Source organism: Oncorhynchus masou, chromosome 26, assembly GCF_036934945.1.
Source record: "Oncorhynchus masou masou isolate Uvic2021 chromosome 26, UVic_Omas_1.1, whole genome shotgun sequence".
NCBI lineage: Eukaryota > Metazoa > Chordata > Actinopteri > Salmoniformes > Salmonidae > Oncorhynchus > Oncorhynchus masou.
The window spans coordinates 10,281,755-10,301,364 of NC_088237.1; the positions used below are offsets into that span (position 1 = coordinate 10,281,755).

The 19,610-nt window shown below is 43.0% G+C and overlaps 1 protein-coding gene across 7 annotated transcripts in view; it reads left to right on the forward strand.

Annotated features, from left to right (window-relative positions):
- Positions 1-17,132, forward strand: part of LOC135514769 (forkhead box protein P2-like) — a 114,408-nt gene extending 97,276 nt beyond the window's left edge. For 4 of the 7 annotated variants that reach the window (XM_064938340.1, XM_064938341.1, XM_064938344.1 and 1 more), the window contains 7 exons: positions 4,197-4,407; positions 5,006-5,109; positions 5,251-5,352; positions 8,550-8,671; positions 8,997-9,066; positions 10,158-10,492; positions 16,370-17,132. In XM_064938340.1, coding sequence (XP_064794412.1) covers positions 4,197-4,407; positions 5,006-5,109; positions 5,251-5,352; positions 8,550-8,671; positions 8,997-9,066; positions 10,158-10,492; positions 16,370-16,514 — 1,089 coding nt within the window. In that variant the 3' untranslated portion in view covers positions 16,515-17,132. The remainder of the gene's footprint in view (positions 1-4,196; positions 4,408-5,005; positions 5,110-5,250; positions 5,353-8,549; positions 8,672-8,996; positions 9,067-10,157; positions 10,493-16,369) is intronic. The other 3 variants (XM_064938342.1, XM_064938343.1, XM_064938346.1) reach the window with 1 other exon arrangement.
- Positions 17,133-19,610: the final 2,478 nt, after the last annotated feature.

The window sequence follows — 19,610 nt, forward strand, 5'->3', positions numbered from 1 at the left end:
ATGAGCCCCAGCAGATGAAATGAAACAGTTTAACCAGTCAGCAGTTAAAATGGACGGAGGGATAGGGGGATGATAGTGGGATGGAAAGGCAATACCAGGTTACACCTCTCCCATCAGATACATCTCAGTCTATGACAGAGAGGACAATAGAGCCAGGAGTGTATTAAATCACAGGCTTGAGTCCTTTGCCAAAACGCTGGGCCATTTCATTGTGATAGATATAATGGTCAAAACAACCTGTTTGCAGCGCAATAGCTGCTTAGCGCCACAGTCCAAAGCAGCACTTAGAGTAGAGTGAGAGAAATGAAAATACGTTTCATTTGGACAACAAACACCTCAAATGATAGCTGTACTGGTAAAGATGATGAGCAATGAAATAGCCCAGTAATAAGTATGCAATAAGATAGGCCTAAAATGGATACAGAATCCTACAAATATCGGCTAAAATTGGCAAATATCTATTTGACACTATTTCACTTTAGTATATATTTGCATTGAATATGGATACACTCACGATACAAATGTATTTCAATGATAAACCCCAAAAAACTATATTACATGTGCAAAAACAATGCATCATTTTTGTTAGTATTATTTGCCTCAATTTTAAAGCAGTTTAAAAAAAATGAGAGAGCAGAAACATTGTTAGTAGGTTGCTGCTGCTTAGTAAGTGCCTCATTTCAATGGAATAATGCTCCATTGAATACAGTAGAATCACAAGATAGAATAATTATCCTGCAAACCCGTCAGGAATCATCTGCTTTCCTCCAATTTATTATTCAATCACTTTTTTCCTTTAAAAAAAAAAAATTATCTTCAAAACTCCGGCAGCCTGGTTACATCTAGTCTAATAAAGAATGTTCAGGACTGTAATCCAAGACTGCATATGAATGAATAATGTTAATGAAGTATTGCATTACATAAACCGCACATGAAATAACTGCTAATTGCATTTGATGATGCGTAATTCGTACAGAGATCGTTAAATGAGCAAACTCTCTCCAGCTTCAGTTTTAAGGCTCCCCCTTTTTGTAGAACTAGAGCGGAGCATAGTTATACTGTAGATTTTGGCATATGAAAATGACTACATGTGGATAACACATGTTATATGCGGGGGGGGGGGTGTTGCATCCACCGCAATAGGAGATGGGTAATAGATATCATAGCATGGGTTTACACCCCGAACATGGCTGGGGTTGAAACAGCCCACATATTTGATAAATATTAATAGTGTGAATGTATTGCCGGCTGCTGAAATGAGTCCTGTTGGTTCATCACTGCAACCCTTAACAGCTATCAGTAGCCCAACACAAGGTGTTCCTCGCGCTGGGCGCACTGTCTATTATATGACCCCATTTACTCTCTGAATGGCACTCCATTAAATGTTACCTTTTGGCCATGCCATGGATGGATGAAAAGTTACCAAGGCTGCAAGGCCCAGAATAATGAGGTTTTTTTCTCTCTCTCTCTCCCAGACCCAACCTTGAATATATATATTCAGATGAGCAGAGAGGTGGCAAAGTGCTCATCCCTGCCTCTCATTCGCTCTCCCACTCAGTTAGGGCTTTAATAAATTCCATTTTGCAAATACTCGGATTGTATGCCTGCAAACATGTTACGCTTGTTGCCGTACCTGGTGGGGGGGAGAGGAGGGGGGAAAAAGAAGACGGAATCTTAACACTATAATATACATGCTATTACACACACACACACACGCGCACTGATAGGATTTATTATGGAGTGCATTTTTGCTGTGTTTGACAGCGTGTCCAAACCCTTTGTGGGTCCCTGTGTTGAACATGTAACACGTAATGACTGTTCACTGTGTGTGTGTGTGTGTGTGTGTGTGTGTGTGTGTGTGTGTGTGTGTGTGTGTGTGTGTGTGTGTGTGTGTGTGTTTCTGATGCTTTGAATGAATTGGGGATTAAGTAGGATCAGACTTCAAAGACCTGGTTAGTTTGGTGCCTTGACCTGACCTGAGCTGTTGTGAATTATGTGGAGATTCCTGTATTATACACATCAAATACACTGTTTTGGAAGCTGTCGTAGGGGAAAGAAATGACAATATACATTTTCCTTTTCAATTATCACGCTAGTTTACTGTCTGTGCTGTGTTCTACAGTGACAGTTGCTGTAGTCTAGTCTACTTTCCTCCCAAAAGTAGTAAAGCCTTTCTGTCTCAGACAATGATGGATATGACTTGTCCATCGTCATTATTATTCCGTAATTAAATGACATAATTAGCACGTGAAGATAATAATGAATTAGCATTTTGTATTTTACACCTTTAAAAAAAAAAAAATCAGCTGACGTGCATGTTTTTGAAACTTACACTCGTCAGTCTTTCCACTGTGCAGTAGAGTAAACTTGTACTAAGGCCACAGCTAGCCTATGCAGTCCTATGGAATGTTCTTCCATTTCCATTTATGTCATAAATATATGCCATTTATATGCCTTGCAGCCATGCGTGCATATATATATATATATATTTTTTTTTTTTAACGGGTGGTCCCGGGAATCAAACCCACTATCTTGGCGTTGCACTCGCCATACTACACCAACTGAGCTACAGAAGTACTGCTGTCAGTACAGGCCTTACAGTATTATCTAGCTGCCAGTCATCTCAGCCCAGACAGATACCTCCCAGTATCAGCTCATTAGCTTTAAGTGGTGCTATAATGATCAGCTGAAAGCCATAGATGCACCAGAGTCTCTCCGACCTGACATCTCACTGTATTTATCAACACATGCTGTCGCAAATTATTATTGAGGCCTCTCACGCTCTCTTTTACAACCCTGCTCCCCTTTCAAAGAGACCTCCAGTCACGTTCACGACATTCGCCAGCATTCCACTCGTCCCATTCGCAATTAAGACAATTTGGTGTAGAATATGTAATGATGTCATTTCCATTCCAGCTAAATTAGCACAGAGACCCAAAGGTCAGGGTGGAAATTTCCACTCGGGTTGGTTGGAACCCCTACAATCACATCACATGTGCCCAACGTAAAAATAAAAAAAAGAGATATTAAAAAAGAAGGCGAAAAGCTCTGTGGATAAGTGAAGGGTTTCAGTTAGCGTTAGCGGACTGCACGGGTTTCAGTTAGCGTTAGCGGACTCTGCACGGTGTTCAGTTAGCGTTAGCAGAATCTGCAAGGGTTTCATTTAGCGTTAGCAGACGCTGCACGGGTTCCAGTTAGCGTTAGCAGACTCTGCACGGGTTTCAGTTAGCATTAGCGGACTCTGCACGGGTTTCAGTTAGCGTTAGCGGACTCTGCACAGGTTTGCGTTAGCGGACTCTGCACCGGTTTCAGTTAGCGTTAGCAGACTCTGCACGGGTTTCAGTTAGCGTTAGCGGACTCTGCACAGGTTTCAGTTAGCGTTAGCAGGCTCTGCACGGGTTTCAGTTAGCATTAGCTGATTCTGCACGGGTTTCAGTTAGCGTTAGCAGACTCTGCATGGGTTTCAGTTAGCATTAGCGGACTCTGCACGGGTTTCAGTTAGCGTTAGCAGACTGCACGGGTTTCAGTTAGCGTTAGCGGACTCTGCACGGGTTTCAGTTAGCGTTAGCAGACTCTGCACGGGTTTCAGTTAGCGTTAGCGGACTCTGCACGGGTTTCAAAGAGGAAAGTAGCCGTATCGCTTTTGTTTTGTATCCAGGAATGGTCAGGGTTGCCTGAGCTGTGGCCTGGCCATCTGTAGCCAGCTGTAACCAGGTGGTGGTGGCTGTCTCTGGCTATCTCCCTACCACAGTTTAGTACACACGACACGGAGAGTTGTCTCTATGTGGGCTAGAGATGGTGGTTGGGATAACACGGATGGCTGATCATTAGATCATCTTTAACAGCGTGCTCTAATTAGAATTCTTATGATACAATTTTATCCTTTAATTAGTGGAGATTGGTTGCTTCCTCTAACACAGCTTATTAGTGGAACCACAGCTGTAGAGAGAATCCACTCTCATTTGTCAGAGAGCCCCTTCTAATGTAAAACCGTCTTTCTTTCTCTCTCCTGCCTCTACTTCCTCATTCTCGCCCTCAATCCTAATTCTCTCTGTCTTTCTCTCCCCCGCTCTCTTTCCCATGTTCTCTCTTCCTCTCCCTCTTTCACTCTACCCTGTCTCGCCCTCCTCCCCCCCCCCCCCCCTCCTTCCTTTCCTCACTCCCTCGGTCACCTCACTCCTGTCCTCCTTAATCAGCTGAACTTGGTATCGAGCGTCACCATGTCGAAGAACCTGCCGTCGGTGTCCCCTCCGAACGTACCTCAGACCCCCACCACGCCCAGCGCCCCCGTGACGCCCATGTCCCAGGTGCCCCAGGTGCCCTCCCTGCTCAGCGCCGCCAACGTCCCCAGCATGGGCGCCATGCGCAGACGCCACTCCGACAAATACTCCATGCAACTGTCTTCAGGTCAGACCCTCTACACTAAGCCCAGTCACCGACTGTTATGATCATTAATGAAGTTGGGTTCATTGAATTGAGTTGAATACTGTGTTGGACTCCTGTCAACACATTGTCACTAATAGTTGTTGTTTTACAGCCACACAGGGTTTATTCCAGTATGGAATGTTAGATTTAAATAGGGAAGAAGGCCTCTGTATAATCAATCTATATGTCAATAGACCATAATGTTTTCTGAGCTGTTAAAAAAACGACGTGAATGTCAATTAAGTTTGAACGTTTAGATGTTCTATGTATTAAGCTCTTTGCATTTTAAAAGTCCCGTCTTGGATGTTTATATTTACTCTGTGGTGTTTAGCATAAAATATGCATCATTATTCAAGTTCATACAAAATATCTACATTGATCTAATTTGATATGGAGGTATTAGTGTTTAAGATTTCTCATGAGAGAGATTAATGGAAAATCTATTTTGGAACATGGAAAATGCTGATTTGATGTGTGCTGCCCTCTCCTCCCTCTTCTCTTTCTCTCTCCCTCTTTTAATTTGATGAAACCCTAAACCAATTCCAATACCACGAGGAATAAAATTTACCAATTATTTCAGGTGGTGACACAGTATTTATTTTTCCAGAGATCGCCCCAAACTATGAGTTTTATAAGAATGCCGATGTCAGACCGCCATTTACTTATGCAACCCTCATAAGGCAGGTGAGTGGGAGAATTTTTTTTATTTTTAACTTTGCCTGATTAGCTGTCAATGAATTGCTGCTTGAATCGCAGGCAGCTCTGAGAGTGTGTGTCATGCCGCCTAGTTTTAGTAAACCATTATTTGATGGCGTCTCATTTCAGGGTATCATGGAGTCCGGCGACATGCAGTTAACGCTTAATGAAATCTACAGCTGGTTCACCCGCACGTTCGCTTACTTCAGACGCAACGCAGCTACTTGGAAGGTACCTACCCTAAACCTACTCTTACAGCCTTAGAGAACACTACCTCCTCATCTAGAGACACCTCTTTGTGCCATACCTGCAGTAAGGAAAGCTTGGAGGAACATTTATTTACTTGACACCAACAGATTAGTATCCCACTCCCCTCTCTTTAACCTGACCTCTTGAATAGATTGGATTTTTCCTAACCTCTTTCTCTCAGATGACAAGTGAAAGAATAACTCTGCCTCTGATATCGTTTTCTAATTTGGCGCAATTAATAGGCGAGGCTGTGGATGAGGAGTGGGGCCTGGCACGCTAATTACAATACAGCCACTCAATCATCCGCACCTTTTGTTACCATGCACTGTATTACATCTCCTCCTGCCCCCCCCCTCACTCTCTCTCTCTCTCTCTCTCTTTCTCTCTCTCCTCTTTCTCTATCTTTCTCGCTCTCTCTCTCTCTTCCTCTCTCTCTTCATCCCTCCTCCCACACCCACCCAGCCTCTCTTGCATATCATTGGTTAATTAGTCTGAAATATGGTTGTTTGCCTAGGGAGGCTGGGGCTGTGGCAGGGGGTTTTGTGTTTAGTGTCTGGCCCGTGTGCTCCTATACACACACCATAGCTCATAGTGGCGGGCTGGCGGCCGCGTGTCCGACTGTGGGTTTATGGTCGTTCAGCCGAAACTAAATGAGACCCAAATTGAGAATTAGCCTGTCAAGGAGAGAATGCACTTTATTTACCAGGACAAAAGGACTCATTTGTATCTCTGTCCTAAACAACTTTCCTTGCCTGCCTCTCCTGCACAGTTAAAATTGTCTTCTTGATGCGTCTGTTTTGGGGGAAGTGAGTGTGTGTTGCTGATAAGTATATTCCCTCCCTCTAACCCAACACTACATGTATCAGGCTTTTATTCTCAACCACCTTCAGCATAATTAGTTCGCCAGTAAGAGCCAGTGGCCATTGTGGATACTCAGGACAAGGAGAGGGTGGGGGTGATCAGAATATATCCACCTCTCATCAGCATGCAAAGCATATCAGAGCACTGGGTTTAGCAAAGTGAATTAATGTGGATTTGGGATGCAAATGATGTCGGTGTGTGATTACTGATCCACAAGGGTGTGCTGCACACTGTGTCTTTTTGACTTGTTTAGTCAATTGTTTTATCACTGACTGGTCATTAACCAGCACACACCTTGCACACTCGCTCTCTCTCTCTCTCTGACACACATGCACACACACACACACACACACACACACACACACACACACACACACACACACACACACACACACACACACACACACACATTACACACTCTCTCTCTCTGACACACACACACACATTACATACTCTCTCTCACTCTCTCTCTCTCTCTGACACACACACACACATTACGCACTCTCTCTCTCTCTCTCTCTCTGACACACACACATTACACACTCTCTCTCTCTGACACTCACACACATTACATACATTACACACTCTCTCTCTCTCTCTGACACACACACATTACACTCTCTCTCTCTCTCTCTCTCTCTCTCTCTCTCTCTCTCTCTCTCTCTCTCTCTGACACACACACACATTACACATACTCTCTCTCTCTCTCTCTCTCTCTCTGACACACACACACATTACACTCTCTCTCTCTCTCTCTCTCTGACACACACACACATTACACTCTCTCTCTCTCTGACACACATTACACTCTCTCTTACTCTCTCTCTCTCTCTCTCTCTCTCTCTCTCTCTCTCTCTCTCTCTCTCTCTCTCTCTCTCTCTCTCTCTCTCTCTCTGACACACACACACATTACACTTCTTTTGGAAGGCCCAGTTGTGATATAGAGAAGTGTGCAAAATGGCCATTAGAAATATCTCAGTCCCTCTCTCTTTCACAATAACCTAGGTGATACATTTACATTTTGAGCTCCCACATTTCCTTTGTAAGGCGTTAGAGGGATGTTCTGTGATGGGCGTGTCATGTGATTAACTGAGCAGAAAAAAATAAAAGGTGATTTAATATCTGAGCTTGGTCTCATGAGCTCTGAGACTGGAGGATCCTGCCTCCTCTCTGCTCAGCTCCTCGCTCCCCAGCAGCTTATTAGTTCTAACTGTATAGCATGCATAATAAAACTGCTCATTATCTCATTAATATTAAACTGATCATATTCAGAGCCATGGGCATTAAGATCAATCAAATCCTGGGATTTTCAGGTCAGATGCGAAGATCTTCTTATGTTTTTTCTTTTTTCTTTTAGAGAATCTCGTTTCTTAAAGGGAAAAAACTGTATACCTCGTTGGGGAAAATATGCATGTGAAAGCAGGCGATATTAAAGCAAAGGTTATTATTTGTAGGCTTTTTGATGCATGTTTGAATTTGGATTTATCTGGAAGGTCGGGGAAGAATATTGTATTTCTTTTGTTGATTTTCTTTTTTGCATGTATTTAGTGTTTGCATGGACATGCATTAATGCATGGATATCTCAGGTCATTTTGATAGCAACGTTTTTGCAACGTTTGTGACAATGTTACAACAAAAAGGTGTCAAGATCTGATCATTCATTTGACTCCTATCTTGACCGCGTGTACAGACTATTTCGATATAGTACACGTCCTTGTCAGCCTACCACAAAACCTCCTCACACACACACACACACACACACACACACACACACACACACACACACACACACACACACACACACACACACACACACACACACACACACACACACACACACACACGAGTCATACCCTTCACACCAACCCTCCCCCTCCTCTTATCCCCAACACCTCATATTGTCACCGGGGTTAGCCGTTAGCCACCGGGATGGGAAGTGCCTCAAATCTCTGCTACTGTCATCTTCTAAAGATACTGCCATGAAGACTAGAGCAGAGGGTTGAGGGCTGCTGCTTGCTACTGACATCACCATCTCCACCACAGCATTACCACTTCTGTCACCATTCGCTATGCTGATTACTTCCTCTCAGCCTACTTACACTGATTGATATGTACTGTGTGTGACTTGTAAGTGCATTCGTACTCGCTCACTTTTACTAATTAAATCAATGGTGCGTGAACGTTAAGAATTTCAACAAAAAAAATCAATTTCGCTTCGTTTTTTTTTTTTGCTCCCTTTCATAGGTGGATAATAAAAAAATAAAAAATTAAAATGACTCTTTCCGTGACCTTTCTCTGTTTTTTTTTTTCATCTGTAGAACGCCGTTCGCCACAACCTCAGTCTGCACAAGTGCTTTGTGCGCGTGGAGAACGTGAAGGGGGCCGTGTGGACGGTGGATGAGATGGAGTACCAGAAACGCAGGTCTCAGAAGATAACAGGGTACGTTAGAGCAGAGCTGTCACTCTAACTCCCCACCTAGTCCTAGGGCCTGTACCGTATTACCACTAATAATCAGCCATTTCAAAATAGCCCTGTAATACAGTATATGGTGTATGTTCAAAGGCTGCCGATCATTCTAATGTGATTAAATGTCACAGCTATGAGGAGAAATACGTATTTTAAATGTTACACCACTTGAATGTTTCACTGTTTAATATACAATGATATTAGAATTAGATATAAAAAAAAACTATATGTTGCAATATGCCATTTTGTAAGAATGTTTATTTCAAAATGTTTTGTGTATTTGTGTTTCCTGGTGTAGAAGCCCGACGCTTGTGAAGAACCTTCCCTCCAGCCTGGGCTATGGAGCTGCTTTAAACGCCAGCTTACAGGTAAACACCCAGCATTAAGCTGCGGTTGCTCTGTCAGATCGTGTACGCTAGACAAAATGTGACTGATTCCCCTCCATTGTATCGTGGGTGCTATAGCCTACAGCTGTCTATGTGTGTGGTTTCTGTGTGGCTAAATGGAAGTAGTTCTTAAGACCTCGGCCTCCTGTATTGTATGTTCATTAGTCAGCAAGGGAGAGGCAGAACGAAAGTGGCTAAAGTTGAGTGGAGGGTCTCTCTTTCCTCCCTCTCTCGCTCTCCTCCCTCTCCTCTCTCTCCCTCCCTCTCCATCTGTCTGGTTGATATCAGTGAGAATGGAGGCCACCCTGTGGCTAGAGCAGAACCAGCTCTTTCTCTCTCTCAGCTTGACTACAGGCTCAGATTGATAGCATTTGCATTCATATTTATCCAAGCTGTCATAAATGATTTGGCTTCAATGCTGTTGGCCAGCCAGCAAGGTGCTCATGGCAAAAACGTTACATTTTAATCACAAATATAACTTTAATGCGCAGGAGGCAAAAGTGTCAGGAGTTCTATATCATTTTTTTGGTCTGTTTAATAGTCATCGAAAGATGGTGATATCAGCGACATTAAAATCTTTCATTGTGTGGAGTTATATTGAGTCGAATAAACCATCAGTGAAAACTATCCAATCATTAGTAATATAAATCCTCTAATAAACATCCAGTTGTTAGCCTAATAGCTTGTCAAAAGTCTTCACTCGTATTATCTGTATATTAAAAGTTATATATCTTGAACGTTGATTGCTGACATGCAAAACATTTTGGGACAATATCAACAATGGACTATTGAAACAAATGCCAAAAGATAGTTTTTGGATGGAATTTTCTTTCAAGTGTGAGGTTTATCTTCATGGTGGCCTGTAATATGAATACCCAGTTGTCTCTAACCCCCCCTCTCTCTCTCTCTCTCTCTCTCTCTCTCTCTCTCTCTCTTCCTTTCTCTCCCTTCACTCTCTCCATCTCTCACTCCCTCCCCTCTCTCCATCAACATCCCTCCTTCTCTCTCACACCCTCTTCCTCCCTCTTCTCTACCCCTTCCTCTCCCCCTCTCCCTTCCTCCCTCCCTCCCAGGCGGCGCTGGCTGAGACCTCCCTGCCTCTACTGGGGAACCCTGGTCTGATGAACAGCAGTTCGTCTGGTTTGATGGGAGGCAGTCCTCATGGTTTAATGGGCGGGAGCCCCCCTGGTATGCTCGGCGGTAGCCCCCATGGATTGATGGGTGGTAGCCCACATGGATTCATGGGCGGGAGCCCCCATGGATTGATGGGTGGCAGCCCCCCAGGAATGATGGGTAGCAGCCCCCCCAACCTGCTCCAGTCCAGTCACGACGACTTGAACGGATCGCTGGATCACCTGGACACCAACGGCCACAGCAGCCCCGGAGGATACTCCCCACAGGCACACATGTAAGTAGCACTCAGTGGCTTCTCGTTGGTGGCGATTCACGCACGCACACACACACACACACACACACACACACACACACACACACACACACACACACACACACACACACACACACACACACACACACACACACACACACACACACACACACACACACACACACACACACACACCTACCTCAGTGTGTTCACTGTAACACAGAGAGTTGGTAACAGACCTCCCCCTCTGTTCCATGTACCAGATGATACAGTAGCAACAGTGGATCCCCACTCTCCCCATAGCTGTCTTTTGTTAGCATCGTAGCTTGTTAAAAGTCTTTACTAGATTATAACATAGTGGGAGGTTTTTGGGGGCCAATTTGATTTTAGTACTAAATCACCAGCATAGTTTGGCGGTTCAAAGACATCTTAATTTCAATGACACATTGTGCCACACCTGAGGTGAGGTTTACATACATGGCTTTCAGTTATAACCTATAAAAGGATGATAATTACACATTTGGTTTGAATTACTCCAATGTCTGTATTGTAGGGGTTTAGAAGTCATATTTTATTCAAGACCGTCCATATTAATATTTAGCAGCTAACTGTGTCATTAATTACTTTAAAATCGTTGCCTTCTCTATCTTTTTTAATGGAGCCCAGAGAGAGGGCCGTTAAAAATGGATGTCGTGTGGATTTCAGGAATGTGTATGTTACAAATGTGCTCTCCCTTTAAGCAGTGATGTCACACGTGTCACTGGAGTCCATGTTTACCCCGCCAAAGATAGGAAATGGAGCAACAGGGGCGCTGTATGTTTAGCCAGTACTTCCTCCATCCCCCACACACTTCCTTACTCCCCCCCCCCATTTGAAATCAACGATGCAAGCCCAGCCACAGTAGCTAACTTGCTAGCCATCTCTGGAGTAGCACTGGGAATTAAGCCAGTTCAGTATCTAAGAAGGGGACTGGCTGTTCTGAGAGGAACTGGCCTAACCCACACATTAATTTGTTTGGATGTGTTTATTCCTTTGGGAAATGGGCCAGAGTAAGAGGGACAGGATCCCTGTGTATCCACTTCCCCCACGTTGTTGAACTTTTAATTACGGACAGAACAGGAGACTCTGTCTCTCAGACGACTTCGCCTCAGTGTGAGGGGCTGCTGTGGAGGCTGCCGCCACGACCGCTCTCCGACCTTTACACGGCCGCAACATCCTCAAAGTGGACGAAATGTGTTTTTATGAGTGGGCTCTCTATGGCCTGCACTTGATAATGAAGGGAGAGTAAAACTAACTAAAGAGTACATACCAGACGGTCCTCAGGAGAGAGCGGGGAAACTTCACAAACCGAGTGAATCGAACAATTAGACAACCCCCCCCCCCACACACACACACACACACACACACTGCTAGAGGTTAATGCTATCAGCCAAACAGCGACTCAGATAGCTCCAGGCATGTTACCATTTATGTGTGTGTGTGCCCTCCAGGGTATGCTTTAGAGGAAAATACTAAAGAAGACAGGAACTAGGTGTGCTAGCTAGAATCACAGTACATTAGGGTGCTGCTAAAGTAAAAACAGTTTCACTTTGAATAAAAGAGATTTGTTTTTTTTATGTTGCGTTATTATCTAAGGCCATTAAGATGTTGTATGTACTTTATAACCCTCCACACTCCTTGATAACCATAAATAATCCATGTTCAGATGCTATCATGTGTGTCACTCTGCCCTCTGATCGTGCCCCCGCCCCTCACTAACTTACGACACATAGCTAATGATGTTATTTGCGTCCCTGCCGTGCCTCATGCAGAGCGGGATTACCAGGGATCATAAAATGATGGTGATGAGTCTCTGTCCAAGATGCACTTATGAACCACAGACACACACAACACACACACACACACACACACACACACACACACACACACACACACAACACACACACACACACAACACACACACACACATGAACGTCACGCGCACACACATAGCTGGTATTTATCAGACACAGAGCCTAGGCATTTAGTCCAGACGTCATAAAGCCAGCTAGCAATTAACGACTGAATGACTCACCCAATGGCTCTCTAATACAGTGTAAAGCCACAACGAGGACTAATACTTTTTCTCCTTTCTTTTATTCATTCTCCAACCACACAAGCATGCGAGTGGTTTATAATGGATGCAAGGGAAAGCTGTGAGCTATGCCTGTGACGATGAGGGGCAAGGGTTGTGCTGTGGGTGTCTAATGGCTGTGCTACTGACCACCGTCTGGTCCTGGCCCGTGCGTCTCCAATTGGGATTAATATCGCCAATGTAGCATGTTTGTTGCAACATGTTAAACACAAAATGATTTATTAGAAAGCTGGAGGGAGATCACCAAGGAGTTGAATGTATTTCAGGAAGTATTCACACCCCGCTGACTTTTTCCACATTTTGTTGTGTTACCAGGTGGGATTAAAATGAACTTCATTGTCAGTTTTTTGTCAACGATCTACACAGAATACTCTGTATTGTCAAAGTGGAAGAAAATTTTCCCTGTCGTTTCTTTTTATCCTAAAAAACTCCCTAGTTCTTGCCGATGACAAGCATATCCATAACATGATGCAGCCACCACCATGCTTGTGAATGAAGAGTGGTTCTCAGTGATGTGTTGTGTTGGATTTTCCTCAAACAGAATTCTTCGTATTCAGGTCATAAAGTCTATTTCTTTGCCACATTTTGTTGCAGTTTTACTTTCGTGTCTTATTGCAAACAGGATGCATGTTTAGGAATATTGTTATTCTGTTCAGGCTTCCTTCTTTTCACTCTGTCATTTAGGTTAGTATTGTGGAGTGACTACAATGTTGTTGATTCATCCTCAGTTTTCTCATGTCACGGGCTTTAAACTATGTAACTGTTTTACGGTCACCATTGGCGAAATCCCTGAGTTGTTTCCTTCCTCCGACAACTAAGTTAGGATGGATGCCTGTATATTTGTAGTGACTGGGTTCATTGTTACACCATCCAACGTGTGATTTATAACTTCGCCATTATCAAAGGGATATTCAATGTCTGCTTCTTCTTGTTTTACCCATCTACCAATAGGTGCCCTTCTTTGTGAGGCATTGGAAAACCTCCCTGGTCTTTGTGGTTGAATCTGTGTTTGAAATTCACTGCTCGACTGAGGGACCTTACAGATAATTGTATGTGTGGGGTACAAAGATGAACTAGTCATTCAAAAATCTTGTTAAACACTATTATTGCACACAGTGTTAGTCCATGCAACTTACTGTGTGACTTGTTAAACATATTTTTACTCCTGAACTTATTTAGGCTTACCATAAGAATGGGATTGAATACTTCTTGACTGAAGACATTTCAGCTTTTCATGTTTCATTAATTTGTAATTTCGAAAAACATTATTCCACTTTGAAATGATGGTGTGTTGTGTGTAGGCCAGTGACACAGCATTTCAATTTAATACATTTTTTACTTTTTTTTTTTTTACCCCCTTTTTCTCCCTAATTTCGTGGTATCCAATTGTTAGTAATTATCTCATCGCTACATCTCCCGTACGGACTCGGGAGAGACGACGGTCGAAAGCCATGCTGCACTGCCAAACCAAGCCGCACTACTTCTTAACACAGCACTCATCCAACCCGGAGGCCAGCCGCAAAAATGTGTTGAAGGAAACACCGTGCACCTGGCAATCTTGGTTAGCATGCACTGCGCCCGGCCCGCCACGGGAGTTGCTGGTGCGCGATGAGACAAGGATATGCCTACCGGCCAAACCCTCCCTGACCTGGACGACGCTTGGGCCCACGGGCCTCCCGGTCGCGGCCGACTGCGACAGAGCCTGGGTGCAAACCCAGAGTCTCTGGTGGCACAGCTAGCACTGCGATGCAGTGCCCTCGACCACTGCGCCACCCGGGAGGCCCCAATTTAATACATTTTAAATTCAGGCTGTAACACAAGAAAATGTGGGAAAGTCAAGGGGTGTGAATACTTTCTGATGGCACTGTATATGTTTTTTTGTAAAAATATTCATTGGGAGAGATATCAAATACTTAACATCAAAATATCAAAACATATGACTGTTGATTAGAATGGTAGCTCTGACTATGAATATTGTGCATTGTTTTTATTTACGACAACAAATTCAATTCAATAGATGTGTTACCAGATAACTAGAATGAGTGTATATAAATGAATCCCAGATAATCGTTTCATCCCTCTCTTCTAGAGGGGAGAGTTCTGTTTATTCTGGTTTCTCCTCTTGAGTGTGTGGGTTGAGAAGGGAACAGAAATATTCATCACGCCGCCGAGCATCCTAAAAAGGCAAAGCTTCTCCTTCTAGCTACCACATCTGAATATGAATTTATTTTGCTATAAATATTAAAGTAATCTGTACCTTTTAAAATTATTTTCAAATTCCTCCTGCCATTGATGAAGGCAACCCAGGAGATGGCTGCCAGACATGTTCTAATACAGAGAGTACTTGATAAGGATTTTTCTTGCTCTCTCTCTCTCTCTCTCTCTCTCTCTCTCCCTCTCTCTCTCTCTCCCCCTCTCTCACTCCCTCTTAGTCCACAGGGATTCCCTGATGCATCCGACGTGTCAAAAATAATTAGGTTTTGTCAGATTTATCATCGCAACCACAAACCCTTTCCCTGAGTAGGGCCCCGGATCATGTTAAGCCTTGTTTGTGTGTGACAGCATTATTGTTCTTGTTAGTAGCCCCGTACATCCGCTCACACTCTGTTGTTCCGGAGGGGGTAATGTGCCCACTCAGACCTGTGTTTCAGTGTTTTCACACTGCGTTTATTGACAGTGGCTAAAGATATTCATTCATTTAGAGTTCAAAACATGTATCATGTATGTCCGACTGAACTGCCGAGGTGAAGCTGATTAATGGTCGGAGACGAGCTGCAGGTTTTTCCCTCTGGAGGAGCGACACGCCCCTCTGCATATTAACGACGCATTGCACTTTCTATTAACAGGTTAAAGTAAACTTGACTCCCCTTTGCTCCGAGGGGACTAGAGGGGGTGAGAAATTCTCCATTATTTAGTATGCAGTGTGTTTTTTTGTTTTTGTTTTTTTTAGATATATTTTAAGTCAACAAAGGTGCCATCAGTGAACTCTTGATGGCCAACCAAGTCTGAGTATAAACCGTTGTCACATTTTGGTCATAAAAATGTTGATGCAATTGCTTAAGACTGGAAGTGATGTTTCATGTTGAACTATCCTTTCACAAATACTATGGTTGTTGTTACATGCTGTTTAGCAACGTAATTCAGGCTGATGTCCGTTATTGTCATCAAATTCTATGAATGTTTTCTCTGAAAAAGATGAATATACCTTATGTTTATTAATATGGAATGTCTAGTATACATTCTGTAGAAGAGGGAGGCTATTTGAGTGATTTCTTAGTTGTTTTGTCTGGTTCCATCCCGTGTTAATTGTGCTGAGGGGCTTCTCCCTCACAATCTTTCTAATTACCTTTAACAAATAGCAGCGTGATAAAATATGTGACCCAGGGTGAAGGGTTGATTCCCTAGAGCCTTATACGCGAACAACTCAGATATTCATAAGAGGATCTCTCGGACTTCACCACCACTGTAGACCCCCGTCTGCACCTCACTGACCAACCACCAGACAGACAGAGACACAGGTTTAGTTCAAAGCTGTGTGCTCCAACACCTTGGTAGTGCATGGGGGAAATCAGGGCTTGTGGCACTCATTTGAATTTGTGTTTAATTGTATGGGAGTTCACACATTCACCACTGTACGACAGTAGGTTCTACCTGGGTGGACTATGGGACTAAGGCACACTGGTGGACATGTAACAGTTTCCTGCACTATCGTATGTCTTTATGTATAAAATAATGAACAACATATTTCATCCATTCCTTTACAGGTCAGCGATCCACGTCAAGGAGGAGCCGTTGAACATGGACGACAATGACTGTCCGATGTCGCTGGTGACGACAGCCAACCACAGCCCAGAGCTGGACGACGACCGGGAGCTGGAGGAGGGCAACCTATCAGATGACCTGGAGTGACTACTGGAGTCCCTCCCACTACTACAGGCCCCTCCCTCCACCTCCGTCACACTGTCCTCCAACCTGTTTCCTCACAGGCTGCCCTCCTAGAACCTGCTAATACCAGAACCACTCCTCACCCAGAACCAAACAGATCAGACCACAGCTGACTCTCCTCCTTCCCGACCCGCGGACTGGAGTATTTATTGAGCATGCATCCGGAAGACGAGGCCCAAAGGAACTCTTTGTTGCAGCCCTTTGGGATCCCTGACTGAACATGACAGGCATGAGATGTCTGGTTTTTAAAAGGACTTCCAGACTTGTTTCATTAAGATGGCTTGGCCACTACATACACACCGACACACACAGAGGCTCATGGACGGATAACGACAAAAACACGAGTCTTGAAACCCGTGCTGTAGAAAGCTAACGGCCTCTTATATACTGCCAAAAAAAGATGTTGAATTTTGTGAATATCAAAAACCCTCACAGTAGTTGTTGATGTTAGAAACAATTGCTGGTTCAATTCAAACGTTGTTGCTCTGTCCATCATTTGCACATGAGTAGTATCAGAAATTAGTGTCACTGCCTGTATGTTGCTAAAAAAACACAAAAAAATGTATTTTCCTTTCTTGTTGCGTTCTACTTTTTGTAATTTGATTTCTGGCACCACCAACTGTAAATGCCATTTCCTATTTCCCAACGGTAACAGAAGCACGGTATCAAGACTGTTGCAGCTGTCAAAAAGAGTAGGCTTTCCAGTCTGTATCTGTTTGTGATGAAAAGTAATTAACTTGATATTAAGTTTGAAAAACGTAACTGTTTGTGTAAGCACCAACCAATACGGGGAAAAAAATGCATTTCTGCATATTCTTCTGCTGTTCTCTTTTACCTCCTTCTTCTAAAGCTTTGTCTACCTGCAAACAGTCACAGACAACAGCTAGAAACCAAAGCCAACACTATCAATGGCCAATAGCTTAGACAGAAGCCACCAGACTCTTTGGTCAGCCTTCTGTGACTTTAACTAGTACAAAGAGACGCTTTCCACAAACTACCTTCTAAATAACCTCTGGGATCGTTTCATTTAGCCCTGTACAAAGATGATTCAAGAACAAAAAAATAAAAGATTTTGTTGTGTAATTTGATAACTCGTAGTGTCCACTTGGGTTTTAGGGCGAGAGAGCAGTATCTACCGGGACCAGAGAGAGGAGAGGAGATGTGATATGGAACTACAAGCTATGTGATAGGGACTGGTAGAAAAGCAGCTGTACTGCAAACGTGTATCATGACCAAAACAAACATTTGTGTGTTCAATGGAAGTGCAGAAAATTGTGTTGTTGTGAAGATTTTTTTTTGGATTTCTTTGTTTTTGTTTTAGATTTTACGTCACCCATCAGGTCATAGTTTTTTTGGAATCGAGTGAATATGTCATGTTCAGTGGGACTGTCAAATATGTCATGTCTTATTTCCGTGCGGTTTGTTTTGAGCCGCGTTTAAAACCGAAACTGAAAACATAGTAACCAAACATTTAAAATATCTAGTAAAGCCAAATAAGTCATAGTTTCAAAGTTGATGTGAAATGGTGTGACTTGGTTATCACATAAAAGCAAATAATACAGCCATTGTTGGAGAGGGATATCAAAGGTGAAAAGAAACATTATCTAGGTGATATTTGCTTTATTCTATGGTTTAAATACTTCATTACTTAATTCATAGCTTCTTAACTACATAGATACAGTCAGTGGTAGCGTAGGAGAAGCTTTCTTTAACTGCACTGAATTCTGTATAGGGTAGGCAACTTGTATATCACATTTGAGATTCTAGTGGCAGGAACAGAACTTAGTGATTGTCTAAAAAAAATATATTTCATTTCTCTCAGCTAAATGACATCTAGAAAAGTGGATGCTGTTGCTTTAATGGTCATTTCTGTTTTCAGTCAAACCAAAGTTACACAAAATTCTGCCTCTGGTTATGGGATACTTATGTTATACTCTAGAAATGACACACAAACGCTTTCAAAGGCTCACACGCACACACAGTCTTGTGTTTTCGGTCTGCCAGCTTTCCTGGTCCTTGTCTTGGTAGCTTTCAGATGCAGAAAAACAGATACTCTCAAAATAACTGACTGAGTCGTGTTGTATTTGAACTGTCAGTGAGTGTCTGCTTTGTGCGTGTGTCTGGAAACATACTCTGCATATGTTGTTTTCAAGTATTGTGCCAAGCCCAAAAAAGTTGGCTGCTAGAGCTTCGCGCACTACTACATAGATAACCAACCACACGTTACACACACACACACACACACACTCATGCCAGTTCCACTTCAAGAGGGTGCTGGGCCCAGGAACAAAGCTTCTCCCTTAATGTACTTTGACGGAGTCAGCAAGAAAATGACTCGAAGACGACGTTCATAATAATCTTATCACACCAAATATAAGGACACGGCGTCTTTCAAAAAAAAAAAAGGATTCTCCCACTTAAACCCAAAAAACGAAGGCTTTCTATATAAAAAAAGGTTCTACCTCTACACAACTTATTCAGAACAATTAAATGGCAGATTGCACCGTCGAGTTATTAGAGAGCCACAAGAGCTGTTACACTTTACTCAAATGGTCACGGACAGTTTACATTCCTGACATCAGACACGGAAGAAGATTAGTAATTGTCCTCAAATAGTAATAGGTTGTCCTCAAACATTTGTAGAATGATCATGTAAAAAAATACCTTTAAAAGGAATGTTGTGTTTTAAAATGCATGTCTAAAATCATTTGGTTGGACTGGAAAACAATCATTAATAAATACAAATAATGTAAGAAATACAGATGATCGGGATGTTGACCTAATGCATCAGAATGCACACCTCGGCTATGCTGTTTGGGAAGGAAGAGACTGCCGGCCACAGAATGCATATTACCTGTAGATTTTGCATGGGTTTTGTAAAAATAAAAATGTCTAAAATAGTTGCTTGCACATAATACCAGAAAGATCTCCAGAACTGCAATCTGCTCCTCAACTAGATTTTAGGATTTGTCTGGATTTTCTGGGATGATTTTGTCTGTATTTTGATAACTGTGCATACTAATGTAAAAATGTTGGTGGACCCATACAATTTACCAGACT